Here is a 15,275-nt window from a genome sequence, read left to right as displayed (position 1 = left end):
AATAAATAGGAGTTAAATTGGGGTTTAGCGGGATGGGTTTAGCGGACAGGCTAAACGTAGTATAGGTATTCATGAATTGGAGTTACGTTTTTACGGGACAACGTCCGTCGGGGCCGCTAGTACTTAACTAAATTTAAAAATTGTTTTCAAAAAAGAAAGTTACATAATCAGCGAATATCATGGGCTACATTTTATTTAAAACAAAATTAAGGTTCCGCACCAAAAAATTAATATCCATGAAATTGTGAACAAAAGGGAGGGCTATAAGTGAGGGCTATAACACGGTAGTCTTTGTTTTTAAAGTTGAAATTTTCCAGCAAAGCGGGTGGGTATCTAGAAGTCTTTAATATAAATCTGAAGACACAGGCCATTCTGTATTTGATGTGGAAATTGCGCATCATCTAGTTTTTGCAAATTGCGCATCATTGTCAGTAGCGTAGCTAGCTTAACTCGCGCCCGGGACACAATACCTTTTTAGCGCCCTCCTCCCATTCGAAAACCATATAATATTATATGTAAAATATACTCGCAAATTAATAAATAAATAAAGTCATAGGTTCAAGCTAGGCTTTAAATTTGAGACAAAAAATGTAGTTGAGAAAACAAGACTGGATTTTGAAATGTATACGATCATCTCGAATTAGTTCAAAAGATACCTATTATTTATCTCTAGCCAATTCTCCAGGTATTTTCATCAATATCCCATTTTTTACAAAAAGATTTCACTCCTAAAACTACTTTTTTCACTTCTATTTATATTAGAAAGTTCGAGTTTTATCATTCGACGTGAAACCACTTTTTATCATTTGTAATTTTGTCTAGAGCTCGATCAAAATTTGGCAAGTATAAACAGCTTTAGGATGTGTTTTCGCTGTTTCTTGGTTCAAAACGGTATGAAATCGATAATGTTCATACATTTTTGAAAGTATTAAGAGTTGAAGAAGATTTTTCTGGAATAGGCACACCAAGTGTAAAATATTTTTATAGATGTAATGTCCTTCGAAAAAAATAGTATGCAAACTATTTTTGTAAGTTGTGTAATTTAAAATTTTCATCGCGAAATAACTTATTGTACGCAATAAATTGCATTTATTGATAACAGCGTATGTAATTAAAATAATCAAATTTTAATGATTTTATATCAAGTGACATTGAAAGAACATATTTAACATTTTTATCATTGTCATTCAAAAATGTAATTTGCATTGGTATGACAATATCTATCCCAAGTAATAATACCGCAAGAGATAGTAAAAATGAACCGAGAAAGGGTGAAATCAACAGCAACGATGCTCTTCTTTAGCAGACAGGCGAAATAGTACGATATTTCAGTTTCTATAGATTTTTAATTTGTAAAATTGTGCCAATCATAAAACAGTAAATTGGATTGTCAAGAACTTCACAATAATAGTCAAATGAATCCTTAGAAATCAGCTGATTTTTTTTTTTTGACAAATAATCACCATGGCGAAAATTCTTATGTAAGTTGGAGAAATTTAAGATACATTCCCATAAACACGATTTCGACTGTTTTTACTTCGAGTTCTCTCAATATCGTCACGGTTGTTCTTAAGTTCGATACAAGTTTCCTCAATTCCTTAGAAATATTTTTCCTTTAAACTTTGGGAGAATGACCATCGGGTTGTTAAGTTTTTTGATAAAATATGCATACAAATGTTTGAAAGTCGTTTGGGTGCCTTTTTTAAGTTAATATGCTTGAAACTCGATAAATAAATTTAATCGAGTATCAATCATGTACCACTAGTGGCACACATCTTACACCAGCATCGAACTCGATTTAAGTTTTCAGGTTCTTAAAAGCTCACTCTGATTCGAAACTGACAAATATTAGATGAACGCTTTAAATTAGAAAATTTTTTTTAAAAATACGCAAACCTTTTTTGTTTGAAATATTTTTTTGTAAAGCGAATAGTTTAGACAGTAATTGATAGCAAAAATCTAGGTTTGTATGTATCCAATTTGAACAAAACTGCTCTTTATAGAAAAAGTAACCACTTTTATAGGATTTTTTGGGAATTCGATATATAATGCACACATTCTATTGTCGTCCCGCATCACTACTGTCGAGAAACAAATTTTATCCTGCCAGGGCACAGATTTATAGTGAAACTCTCTAATCTAAAGAATAACAAATTAAAAAATCAGTCAGTAATCTTTAAATATTTCCTATAGCCAACCACCTTAATGAATGATAAAAAAATGATTATAAAAATTTAAAAACAAAAATAAATATTATTTACAATTTTTTATTTTGATGTTATTTCATTTACAAAAATTAATTTCACACTAATGAAGAAAATGGAAAAGAAAATACAAGAGCAAAAATAATGATAATTATCTTTGCAAAAATAAAGAGTAAAGTATAAGCAATCAATGTTTAATATACTTTATAAATCATAAATTATAAATTAAACTAAAAATTATATAAATTATATCAGCAATACATTATAACTTAATTATATTATCCTAGACATATTACAAATATCACTCAATGTATTTTGTTGTTTTCAACATTCTTAATAAAAAATAAAAATTTTATTAAATTGTTTGTGCTTTATAAAAGAGAAGATCAAGATTTTGAGAAATGCAAAAACAACAAAAATTAACTTAAAAATAATTCAAGACAAAACGTCTATCGACATGAAATTATTTATAATGAAAATATATTAGATTAAACCATCCATCATACATAAGTGCCTTTTTGGAATGCCTAATAATGAATTTACAACAAAAATGAAAATTCTGAAAGTTTTACAGAGATCCCTAATACCAATAAATGAATTAGTTATGAAAAATTAAAATTTTTTTTCTTTTTTTTTTTTTTTTGTTAGATTAAGTAAACAGTTTTTATTTATTTATTAATAAAATAGAGATTTTATACTTCTGATCAAAATTATAATAATTATAATGCTTCCCCAAAATATGTAATATTATATAATATTGGAGGGTTTGTTTAATTTGTTGTTTCCAATTTATAATTCTAATATTATAATATAATACCCTGGGTGGAAGCAAAAACAGTCTAATATTCAAAATTAAAAACAAGACAAATATTTAGTTATTTATCTAATTTTTTCTTTTGTGTTTTAATTTATCTAACTAGATTTGGCACGCCTTAATATCGTTGCTTCATTTCGCTCTTGTTCTGATTGATCTTTATCACCCCAACCCCATAATTCATGGGTACCATCACCAGTACGTTCCACACGCTTTTGAATCATTTCATGTGATACAGTTTTTAGTTCATATGCCCATCCAATTTTTGACATGAAATCAATGAATGCTGTTGTGAAATTTGCTCTGTAGTTACCTAATTCAGCTGTTTTGTAATCCCATGGGAATGTGTGATGATAATTATGCCATCCTTCACCCATTGCAGCAATAGCAACTCCTAAGTTTTCAGCTGGGTTAATAAATCTGTAACAAGTCAAAAAAATTAAAATATTTATAAAATGGCTATTAAAAATAAGTTCTGGTAATCGAACTATAGATCTCTTACTTTCGCGGAGAGTGGTTAAATCATTAAATTACGGTTAGCAGTGGTGTTTATTTTGGAATTTAATCAGTTAATTTTATCAAGAAAGTAATTTCCGAGAAAATTGCTGTGATCAAAGAGTGGCATCAAGTGGCGATGTTATATATTTCCGGGGTTGTTTAAAAGTCATCTTATATTCGTAGAAGAATACTTCAAATTAGGTAAACGAAACCTTCAATTTGTGGAGTTTTTTTTTGTATTGAATAGTAAAATGATAATTTACCTGTCGTATGGTTTATTTCCCCATAAATGAGCTGCACTGTTGACTAACCATGTTGCATTTAATGTGAAAGCATAACGGAATAATGCACATACAAACCATGCATTACCCCAGGATTCTCCCCAACAGTATACGGGAATTGTAGTGGGAAGTAAGAAGCAGAAGATTGGCATCAAAATTAAATAGTATCTGTAAATAAAAATTGGTTACTTACTAAAAATAATCCTTGAAATTGATTGAAAAATAAAAATAAATTTGCTGGGTATGTAGTTTTTTCCCCAGACTAATAAAGTTTCCCATTTGGGATGATATATTTTTACTTACTTTCTTTGGAATCTCAAAATTGGATCTGCTTCTAGATCAGAAACATCAATTCCTTTTCCCTTGTTTTTAACTTCTGGATGTTTACGGCATAATAACCATCCAACATGTGCAAAGAAGAAACCACGAGTTGCATTATGTGGATCAGCGTCAGTTTCACTGTATTTATGATGTACACGATGATCTCTTGCCCATTCAATAACATGATTCTGGAAAGCTATTGTGTTAAAAATAGTTAGCAGAACACGTAGAGCCCAGTTTGCTTTATATGCACGATGTGCCCATAATCTGTGTGCGCCGGCAGTTATACCTAATCCTCCCATTTGATATAAGATGATGGCTAAAAATAATAAAAATAAAAACCATTAATATTAAACTAAGATTTATCTTTAAAAGTTTGAAAATTCTAGGTATAGACTTATAAGGTTTCTCATTGGGGATTATGTTTTTATAACGCCAAATTTTAAACAACAGAAATGAATACACGCTTCAACAACTCTTGGAAGTATGCAAAACTAAGGTTAATGTGTGAGACAAAGTTGTAAAGGTTTTAAGGCTAAATCGAACCAAGATATAGTCTTTGATCCTGATCTTGGTGCGGCTATTGCTTATTATGAATGTTCGATTTTGTGGGATTATCTGAAAGCATTCTTATACGCTTTATCATCGAATTTGTCCGTGTAAAAAGAAAATTGGCAAACCCTATAAAAGTAAAATAAAGTGATTCCCATGTTATTTCCGCATTTGAACGTGATTTCCAAACATATATAAATTGGTGTTGATATAAATTAGAAAATAGGATATTCTTTTTGATTGGTCTAACCATCTTTCAGAAATTAGGAGCCAATTAAAAGGAAACTTCAATTTCAAAAGCAACCCTGCAATGTTGTTACAAAACAATTGGAGTTAAATTTAAAAAAAAATTCTTTCGAAAAAAGAAAACTTAGTAGAAAACTAGTTTTGGCTAAAACAATACAGAATGGAACTGCATTCCATAGAAGAGGAAGAGACATAGGTAAATTCTTAATTAAGCTTTAAAAGTTTAGTTTAAAAGTACCTTTAGTATTTAAAGCAAGCGTATTATCTATTGTGAGTGGTGGAAAATGTGTTAGTCACTTAGCGAAACAAAACACAAAAATAAAAAAATTGTTTACAAAACTATTCAAATGTTTAAAATCATGAACATTGAATCAGGACAAAATCCAACTTTTCCTCTTCAAATAATTCAATTAGTCATTAATTTAGCCTCTAAAGAGTATATCAATAATGATCATTAAAATTTCCATTTAAATACAAGTAATTTAATTATTTTCAATGACAAGTGTAAGTCATTACATCAGAAAAAAAATTACATCAATTAAAACGTGAATATAAATACTTGATTGATAAAAGACATTTGAATATTTTTTATAAACAAAATAGTGATAAATCGATTGGTATATGTTTTTTATTAATTATTTTTCCTAATTTGTTAATCAATCTTTTTTCTTATCTCAATCATACATAAGTCACGCACGTCATCCTGTGTGCGAATGTCATTTTGCGTGCAAATTATGTATAAAAACAACACAGGAAATTTTATAGATTTTTATTTTTGAATAAGAATATTTCAAGGAATACAGATTTTTATTTTCGAATAAGAATATTTACGTTCAATCAGTAAAAGAATTACCGATTATATTGTAAACCTTAGTAGCACAGTTGGTTAAAGGATAACCAATTCCGTACGCGATATGCCTTTGGTAGCGGGTTCGATTCCCGCCGTCACAACAAATATTAATTTAAATAATGGTTGTGATGAGCTGGTGTAGTGCATGGTATATACATGAAGGAGGTGCATTCAGCCTCTCAAAATAATCAGCGGAAAAGGTGGTAAAACACATATATGGTCACAATGAGCTCTATGGCCTAAGTATGTCCTTTATACTGGTAATTGTTTAGGAATTGGCCGAGGAAAGTAAATAAATAAATTATATTCCGGATATAATAATTTTAGAACTTGGTGACTGTTCGGATATTAGGATAGAGTAATATTCAAAGTATTGACCAAGCTGCGAAAATGCATTTGCAATACTAAGGTTTTATTTTTGTTCATAAGTTAAGGACAATTTAGATTATTGATCGAGATCCAATTTTCATAAGACAAATTCTTTTAAAAATAAATTAATTAAAAATTAGGAGAATTTTCATAAAACTTCACTGAAACCTAATGAGTTTTTTAATCAGAAATTTCTGAATAAAAAAAAAGTTTAAATTGAATTTTAACAAGTAGTAATTTTCAATGATGAGATATAAACCCGTTAAAAATACAGTTTCTAAAAGTCTACAATAAAGTTGTTACAGAGTTCTTTTACTTTTATAGCCAGTCTTTATGTCTTATGTCTTTCGGTCAAAATTTTTATTTACTTTCCGACAAAATAGAGAGCTGAAAATTTTGTAGGATATGTATAAATCAAATGACAATACCATATTATGATTGAAAAAAAAGAAATATGGTAAATGTGTTAAGGAAAAATTAATTATGCAATTTACTCCGAGGCAAAATCAATTTTTTACTTTTTAGTGCAATAAAAGCTTTTCAAACTATTATTGGAAATATGACAATTTTACTGAATGTGATATGAGTTTTAAATGAAAATTCTCGTAAACAACCATTCTTCATTATTTTCAAGAATTTATTAAAGCAACACTTGAAGGTAATAAAAAATCAAGACTAGTTATCGTTAACGTTAAGTAGGCTCTACTGTCGATGGGATAGTTATTTTTTCGACAGTAAGGAAACGTAGAGTAAAACTTCTAATTTTACAAAAATGTTTCTTCAAAAGATTTATTAAAAAATTGAATGGGCTCGGTAGGAATTAAATTTTGCAATATAAGAAATTGATTTTAGTGTTAATTGATCAAAATTTAGCAAAATTCTTAATTAAGTTTGCTTTTAAGAATAGTTGCGTCGGAAACTGAGTACAAAGTGAAGGACAAGACATTGATTTGTTTATGTAAAAATAACAAAAATTTTTTGAAAAAATTGATGTAAAATTTAAATAAAAATTAAATGCTTACCAAATGCGACTGTTGCCAATTTTGCTGATGTGAGCATTAAGTACATTCCCCACACGGCCGCAGCATGTAAATATACAAATAAAAGTATATTTCGCCATACTAATTTCAATTCCCGTTTCTCTGGTACTTGTGATGATAATTTTTTGGAATCATTTCCAATGGTATCAATGATTTCTTCATCTTCTTCATGAAGAACGCCTGTGGGTGCGCTGGTAATATTTGGAGCCATTTTTGATAATGGATATCTACCAAAGAATACAGAAAAACGAAAAATTAAAAATCACCAAAATTTTTTTAAGATATATAAGAAATTCACTAAAATTAAAACACTAAATATTCACTTACAATTTAAATATTAAATTTTAATTGTTAATTTCTTTGTATAATAAATAGTATTTATTATTGATGTTTCAAAGTAAACTAATTGAAAATTTATTTAAAATTTTATTTATATACCCAAAAAAATATATCTAACTGATCAAATATATCATCAATGAACAATGCAATTCAAAAAAAATGAACCAAACAAAATGATTTGTGAGTTGTGACCAACGATCATGTACGATGATATAGTGTGTGTATGAATTTATTAATCGTTGTAAGACATTGATATACGTTGGTTATAGAGGGTTTTCTATCAAGATTGATACAACTTTAAACTTAAACAACTTGTTTGTGTATTAAATATCATAATTTTTTTTTAAATTAATGGAAAACCTTTTTTATTGCCTTGATAATAATAGTCAACAAGGCATTTATTTTAAGTATAGTATACTTATAAATTATAAATCTTATATAATCAGACAATGAAAAATTTAATTTTTATAATATAGTAAAATATTTAAAAAATTTGCTTTGCAACAAAGTGTATAGCCTTATCGCATTTTTAATGAAGTAAAAGCGGCTTTAATTTTACTAAATCCTATCGCCAGACTTAAATTAGTTAGGATATAAATTTTCTGTAAACTTAAAATAAAAATCTAATAAATCATTGGATAAAAGAAATATTTAGGTTTTATTGTAGAAAAATTCAAAATTTCATATTTTAAAACATTGCACGCAAATATCTCTCTCCGGAAAACCGTAAATATTAATATTACCTAAAAAAGCCAAAGAGGATAAATTATATATAAATTTTATTTTTACTTTGATCACTACTAGATTCCAATTTTGTTAATATTAATCGAGAAATTTCCAAAATTATTAACGATAATTAAACGAAGCCAAAACTCATTTATGGTATATCGAATTCAAAACCTACACAGGAATTTTAATCTGTAAGCGTTTGAATATAAAAATTTGATTTTGTACGATCTTAAAAAATCAGCACTAATCTATTTTAGTCCCGATATATTTTGATACACAACAAAACTGTGTGTCTGTATTCCGACATTTACAAAATTTCAAATTTTAAAGTGTTACCCTACGCGTTGGTTCGTTTAGTGAAGGTCAAAAGTTTAGTGACAGAGAGTCGATAATTTTTAAATTAAACTAAGAAAAGAAGCAAATATGTATTAATGAATTTTAAGCAGGCGGGGCAATTAAAAATTTGCAGTGCCCAAAACATGCCGATATTCCGTGTTGGATGAATTTAGTCTATTATGGATTATCCATTATATGGAAATAAAGGTTAGCACAATAAACTTTAGTCATGGTAACACAGGTGAAACATTATTAGTTAAAACAAGCCTGCAAAAAAAAAGATTTATTTTATGTTTGAACGGTAATTTAATAGATAGTGTTCTTAGCTATGTTTCCAGAAAATTGGTTCAGTTTGGAGAGAGCTACAATGAAAAAATCTCATTTGTCGGGAGTTTTATAAATTTAGTAAATTTTTGTTGTATGCAAATGGCTCAATTTTATTGATTACGAATGTACATTGTGCATACGATTAATGAATGTATACACATTAATAATTTATGTATTAATAATATCATATATGTGTTATTAATCTAAGTGCAGATTAATTGGCTAATTGTTTTAAAGAATTTATAATTTTTCATATCTATCCTGCCTGGTATTCTGTATCGTATGTGTACAAATGTGTGATCAGCAGATATTAACAAAGTTCAATCACAAATTCAATCTTTTTTTTTTGTACTTACAAAAATTTGTTTTCAAACAAAAAATATGTATTCTCCGTAATTGACCTTTGTACATATCACGTAAAAATTTGTGTTTATTGTGTTAATATTTATCTAGGTAGTACTACTATTAATAAGTTAAATATATTGGGATATGAGCACAAATTTTATTAATATTCAATCAATAACGTCATAATTTCCTATGTTTGGGGTTAACGTTTTGAAATGAAATTTGAATGATTCCAAAGTAGAAAAATTCGATTAATGTATAATGAACATAACTCCATTCTGTCAAATAACTGGTTTAGATGTCTTAATTTAATGTTTCAGGTGGCAGGAATTTTTATTATGCATAAATTACAGTTTAAAACTAAAAAACTCGCGGTATTTCACTAAAAAGTAAATAATTGTAATTGTACTGTAAAATTAAAAGCGTAGGGTGGTTTCTAGATTCGACATTCTTTAAAAATTACCTGATTTGGCAGATATCGTCCACCCCATCAGTGGCGGATTTACCAGCAGGCTGAGTAGGCTGGAGCCTAGGGCGGCAAATTTTAAGAGGCGGCAAATTTAGTTCATAAATTTTTTATTTCGATTGACAAAATTTAGAAAAAATTATAATACACACACAAAATACGAATTTAAAAAATTATAGAGGAATTAAAATATTCAACAAAAACCGAAATATAGTCCTATATACAGTGCTAAATAATAAATATCTCAAAATCTCTGCATAAACAATTGCTAAACGCTTTTGATTATAATGTAATGATCATGAATTTTTAGAATATCGCAATAGCGATTCCATATTATAGTCGAAATTTAGTTATTTTTACATATTTTCTTCACTGATAATTACTATAATTTTTTCTCCGTGTACTTAATAATTATGAGATCTCCTTACACAATTCAATCTTGATACAATATCGATGGTCTAATCATGATTGCTGCAGCAAGTTTGCAAATTGTCAAATTCTATTCCAGAAAGTTATTTCTTTATGCGTAAAAAATACTGACTACCTCCGATCGACTTTAAGTCAAGAAAAGCTAAACGCTTTAGCTCTCTTGTGCATAGAGTCAGAGCTAATAAACAAGATTTCGTACGACGATATAATAAATGATTTTGCGAATTCAAAGTGTCGCAAAATAGTATTGTAATGCTTTTATAATTTGACTTGAATTATAATACTAACAAATAATTAAGAAAGGATATATTTATTGTGTTGTTTTGTAACTGTAAGTGTAATAATAAATATTTATCAACGTTCGCCAAATCTAGATTTTTTGTGTAAGCTTTATTCCTATTACATAAGTATTGTATAGTTTTAACACATACCTTAACTTACTTTAAAATTGGTACATGTTTGAGATATTTTTTGCATAAAATATTGTTTTTTGATAATTCTTTGCTGTAAAAATAATCAAGGATCTAACACGGTACCATAGTTCTCGATGATACTAACCATACGGGAAAAGTTGATGTAATGAGGATAATGGAGCACAAATCATAAAGTTGCAATTTTATTGATAGATAATTGATATGATTGTGAACTAAGATATCAAAATTTAGAGGCGGCAAAAATTGAATAGCCTACGGGCGGCAAATCTCTAAATCCGCCACTGCACCCCATGCTTTGAATATTACATTAAAATTAAAATTATTATCTATTTTTTTATTTTTTCAAGGTACATGAGTGACCTATGACTGATGACTGAACAGGTGAATTAAATTGACATTGCAGTTGGAGGATCTCTTAGATAAATTACAATGACATTTTAATTTATCTGTTCAATCATTAAACGAGTGACCTTTCGCTTTGTATGGTGAAAGCAATGAAAACAAAGAAGCAATTCAGTTTTTTAGAGCTTTCACCATAATTCTATTATGTATTGTCAGCGTATTACTTTACAAATTACTGTGATTTTTTACATTCTATTTTATATATTTAAAACCTTCTAAATAAAGAAAAAATTGAGAAAGAAGAAAAATTGAATTGGGTTGTCTTGCGGACTCGAGCTCCTTACGAAAGCTAATGGCGTTGTATCCTTTAACGTGGTTATCTTATGTTAAAAAAAAATGAAAGGAATCTTGTGATTTCCAAAAATTGATCTGGCCGTTGGATTATATTTACTCATTTATGAGAAAAATATCTACATCAATCAATCTTATATTCCAGGCGATTTGATAATACCATTTATGATCATGCTGTATTTGAAATTTCCGCCATAATATACACATAATTAATCGAGTTAATCTGAGTTGTTAAGCCTTAAGCTTACTATTGTAGAATTGGACACATTTTGAATATTGTATGTTTACAATTCTGTACATTTCAATATGTTGAGGTGAAAAATTGCAGTAAAATTTGTTATTTTTTTAAAAATATGTGTGGAAAACGGAGCTAAATCCTCATCATTATTATTTTATTGTTTGAAATTAAAGGCAAATTTTTGGCTTTTCAACAGTCGTTCGTCGAATTTGTACGTTTTAAAGAATTTCTATAAAATTTTGAAACAATGTATATAAAAATTTGATAAAATTATTTTATAAAAACAAGATATTGATTTTTAATTTTACTTAAAATTTTTTTTAAACACGTTTTTAAAGACCAGCCTTTTTTTAATGATGGTGATCACTAGAAAAATTGGGAGAGTCTATATCATATTGAATTTAGAAGAAAATTAGTTATGTAATATAACTTTATCGTCAAAAATTCGTCATCATGTACCTCGAATAGTCGAAATGGTTGCAAAATTTATCCTAAACAAAAGCTTATTTTGTGTTATTCATCTCGACTTTTCTTATGAAAATAGTTAATCCACATTTTTTGAAAGCATCTATAAGAATAAATAACTACTAACTAAATACATTTAAAAAATAGCTTCTTTTTTTGCTCTCTCTAGGTTCTAGGTGGTAAAAGCATAAAAAAGCTTTACGCTATATTTTGGTTAATAAATATTGATACATCACCATAATTATAAGGGCTGTTAAAGAGAGTATACTTTAAATCGAAATTAAAACATATAAAAACAATATCCATCGTCACCATATTGGTTTCATTGGAAAGCTAATTTAACGCCATTTTTGTTAAAATTTGGCTTTTGGCTAAAGAGCAACGTGCCTGGGATCGAAGGAAGCGTAAAGCATGATGTGAAAACCACACATTGCACACATTCTTTCTATTGAGAGTCAATTTGATAGTCGACAGATGATTTACTACGCATTAATAATACTTCAAAAACATGAACCGTTGCATCATTTTTGTGATCTAACACCTATGATTTTTCATAAAAATTGTAAGTATAGAAGTCCTTGGAAGTGTTAAGACCCCATTTACAAGTGAATACAAAGGGTTCGTTAAATTATCCTTTTTTATTTTGAAACTTTCTTGATTAATATTCGGAAAATTCAAATTTTGATAATAAGTGAAGTTGTAGAAAATCAAAATTTACCAAAATTTATTATTTTTACTCTAAGCCATTTTCTAATGTTCTAAAAGAATTTTGAATTTTTTTGTTAGAAAAATATCTTTTTTTTTTAAGAATTTCTGATTTAAATTTTAATATTTAATTTATTATCTAAAAAAGGTGATAATTTCAGATGAATAAGTTCTCTGCAATTTTGTTTATTAGAAACCGCGAAATTTTCCAAATTAAAAACGTAAAGTAATGAAGCCTTTTTTGACGGTAGTACGGTACACCGGATCGAAAAACCTCTACGATTTTTAATTAGAACTTTATGCTTTTTATTATTATCACTTTATTGTTCGCATGTGACTTTTTCGAGACATCTTTTATACTTTTTTGGCGAACATTCTGATTCTATAGTTAACAAACATATTTATAAATTATTATAATTAAGTTCAGCGTTTCTGATGATGAACCATTATAATTATTTGAGCTTTCAAGGTGATCTTTTAACGATGGAAAACTTTAGTTAATGATACATAAAACAATTAATTACTAAACATCAAGACACAACATTTAATACAACAATATTATAAAAATTTGCGTTTACCTCCCCCAACGTGTGATTAATTTGATTTTATAATCACCGAAAACGCTGGTTATTTCCATAACATTGGGTTAAAAAAATGATTAAATAAATTATTACTTAATAATCAAAAAAATAATTCACACAATCATTTTATTAACAAATATTAACCAGGACCACAAAATTTAGCCATTATTATTCAAATATGCATTCAAAGACTGAATATAATACGTAATAAATTCGAATGACGTCAATCACAAGAATATAACGCACAATATATTTTTATATGTGGAATATAAAATCGAATTTATTATAGTTCAATATTATATAAGCAGCATGTAAAGAAGTGTCTTCGATACCAGTGAAAATGAAACTAATATAGATGGTACTTGCTAGATTTTAATAAAGTCCTGCGTGCGTTTATTCAACAGTTCTCTCTTCTCTTCACAGTGTATCTATCTGGCGCAGTCATTTTATATAATTCGCTCCTTTATAAAAATCCTAGTCTTTTTATAATAATATAATAACAATATAGTTAATAATGGGGTTTAGCCTCCGTTTTTTAGACATACACGTCTATAACAGAGCCCAACCACATTATTATTTTTAATCTTTATAAATTGATCATATAGGTGGAGTTTGTTTACTTCGTTCTTATTCAAGCCACGGCAGTGTCATCAATTTATCGCTCCATCAATTATAGTTGATCACTTCCGCAGCCTGGATTCGAACCCACAACCTCCTTGTCTAAGCAACCCGCTCGGCCACTGAGCCGGTTTAGTTTTTTTTATGTCAAACGGCGCTTTAAAGGAATGCCTTCGAGTCTCACATTGACTCCGCTATTTCATTTATTACTATTCGTAAAATGAGGTTGTATTGAGAGTATTCTTATTAATTAATCAAAAAATGGAAAATGTTTCAAACATCAAAATCATTGATTAGAAAAATAATGTGTATGTCAAATTATATGCACAACCTTCAGAACTTATGAAAAACGGGCTCTTCAAAAACGATGAATTAATAAAACTCCGATTAAATGGCAGCATTAATGATATAATTAAAACATGATCATTTTTGATTGAAACGATGCAACACGTATATTATTCCATTAAAACATTTCAAAAAAATACTAGGATTTTAATGAAAACGCGAATTATATGAAATGACTGCAAAATATCTATCTCAGATATGATTTTCAAGCAGCTGCTTTGTTGGGTGAATGATGACGTTCTTCTCAAGGTATATAAAATGTATATTGTGTATATATGTAACTTTAATCCATTGCGCAAACTCTTTTAACCATTTATATCATAGTTTTAATTCATTATTTTCCATTAGAGTTTCCATATGGACAAGGATTATTAACAATTCATATTCGACATTCAAAAAAATTTTGATTTACGGACAAGTCATTAGTACTAACGTTAATAATATATAATTCGATAATGAGTTTTCAATAGATCTTTAAGGATGTACGAGCGCCAGGACAATTTTGGATAAAGGGTTTGATTTTTTTTATATGAAGTTGGACTAAGTCTAAATCAATTCTAACAATTATAGGGGAGGTTGCCCGATTATTTAAATAAATAAATGACTTCAAAAGTAGGCATGTTTAACATTGTTCTTAGGAGAAAACGATATAGATGGATGATATGTTTTCATAGATTTCTCCAAACTAGTCGGTGGAAATTAAAAAAAAAAAAATCCTTTTAATTTAAGTTAAAACCTTAATAAATTATTGAAAACAAAAAAAAAACCCTGTTTTGCCCGACTAATTAAGGATTTATGAGCTCGGTAGTGGGGACACAAATTAAAAAAAATATATTTTTTCAATTTCGATTGTGAATTATGTTATAACTAACTATACAATATAAGTCGAAAAGTAAGAATAAAATATTTCAATATCTGGAGTAATTTTCAAAATATTGAAAATTTTCTTTAATTATTTAGCTTTCGATATATGGAAAACCAAAGCTGATATCGAAAAATTTTATTCTTGACGATAGTAAAATTGACGGAATTGACAATTGATAGATTTTA

General features: G+C 28.1%; 1 protein-coding gene across 3 annotated transcripts; it reads right to left on the bottom strand.

Annotated features, from left to right (window-relative positions):
- Nucleotides 1–2,945: 2,945 nt before the first annotated feature.
- On the bottom strand, nt 2,946–14,629 carry LOC123305824 (acyl-CoA Delta-9 desaturase-like). Of its 3 annotated transcripts, none has more exons than XM_044887658.1 (5): nt 14,616–14,629; nt 7,158–7,402; nt 4,101–4,437; nt 3,780–3,965; nt 2,946–3,438 (listed from the first exon to the last, which is right to left on the bottom strand). In XM_044887658.1, the coding sequence occupies exons 2-5, from the start codon at nt 7,384–7,386 to the stop codon at nt 3,117–3,119; spliced, it is 1,074 nt and encodes a 357-aa protein (XP_044743593.1). In that variant the 5' UTR covers nt 7,387–7,402; nt 14,616–14,629; the 3' UTR covers nt 2,946–3,116. The 3 variants fall into 3 exon arrangements, with proteins under 3 accessions (XP_044743593.1, XP_044743591.1, XP_044743592.1); XM_044887656.1 differs by lacking the exon at nt 14,616–14,629 and adding an exon at nt 13,260–13,398; XM_044887657.1 differs by lacking the exon at nt 14,616–14,629 and adding an exon at nt 7,503–7,562.
- Between the last annotated feature and the right edge of the window lie 646 nt (nt 14,630–15,275).

This window comes from Chrysoperla carnea, chromosome 1, assembly GCF_905475395.1.
Source record: "Chrysoperla carnea chromosome 1, inChrCarn1.1, whole genome shotgun sequence".
NCBI classification, from domain to species: Eukaryota; Metazoa; Arthropoda; class Insecta; order Neuroptera; family Chrysopidae; genus Chrysoperla; species Chrysoperla carnea.
Note: the sequence above shows the minus strand (reverse complement) of the source record. Positions and strands in the feature narration are given on the sequence as shown.

What these genes read in the sequence shown, in the direction of transcription:
- LOC123305824 (XM_044887656.1), bottom strand. Translation starts at nt 13,318, where the DNA reads ATGGAAATAACCAGCGTTTTCGGTGATTATAAAATCAAATTAATCACA. An exon ending in ATTTTGAGATTCCAAAGAAA is followed by an intron (nt 3,966 to 4,100) that starts GTAAGTAAAAAT and finishes TTTTATTTACAG; the next exon opens with ATACTATTTAATTTTGATGC. An exon ending in GGAAATAAACCATACGACAG is followed by an intron (nt 3,439 to 3,779) that starts GTAAATTATCAT and finishes GACTTGTTACAG; the next exon opens with ATTTATTAACCCAGCTGAAA.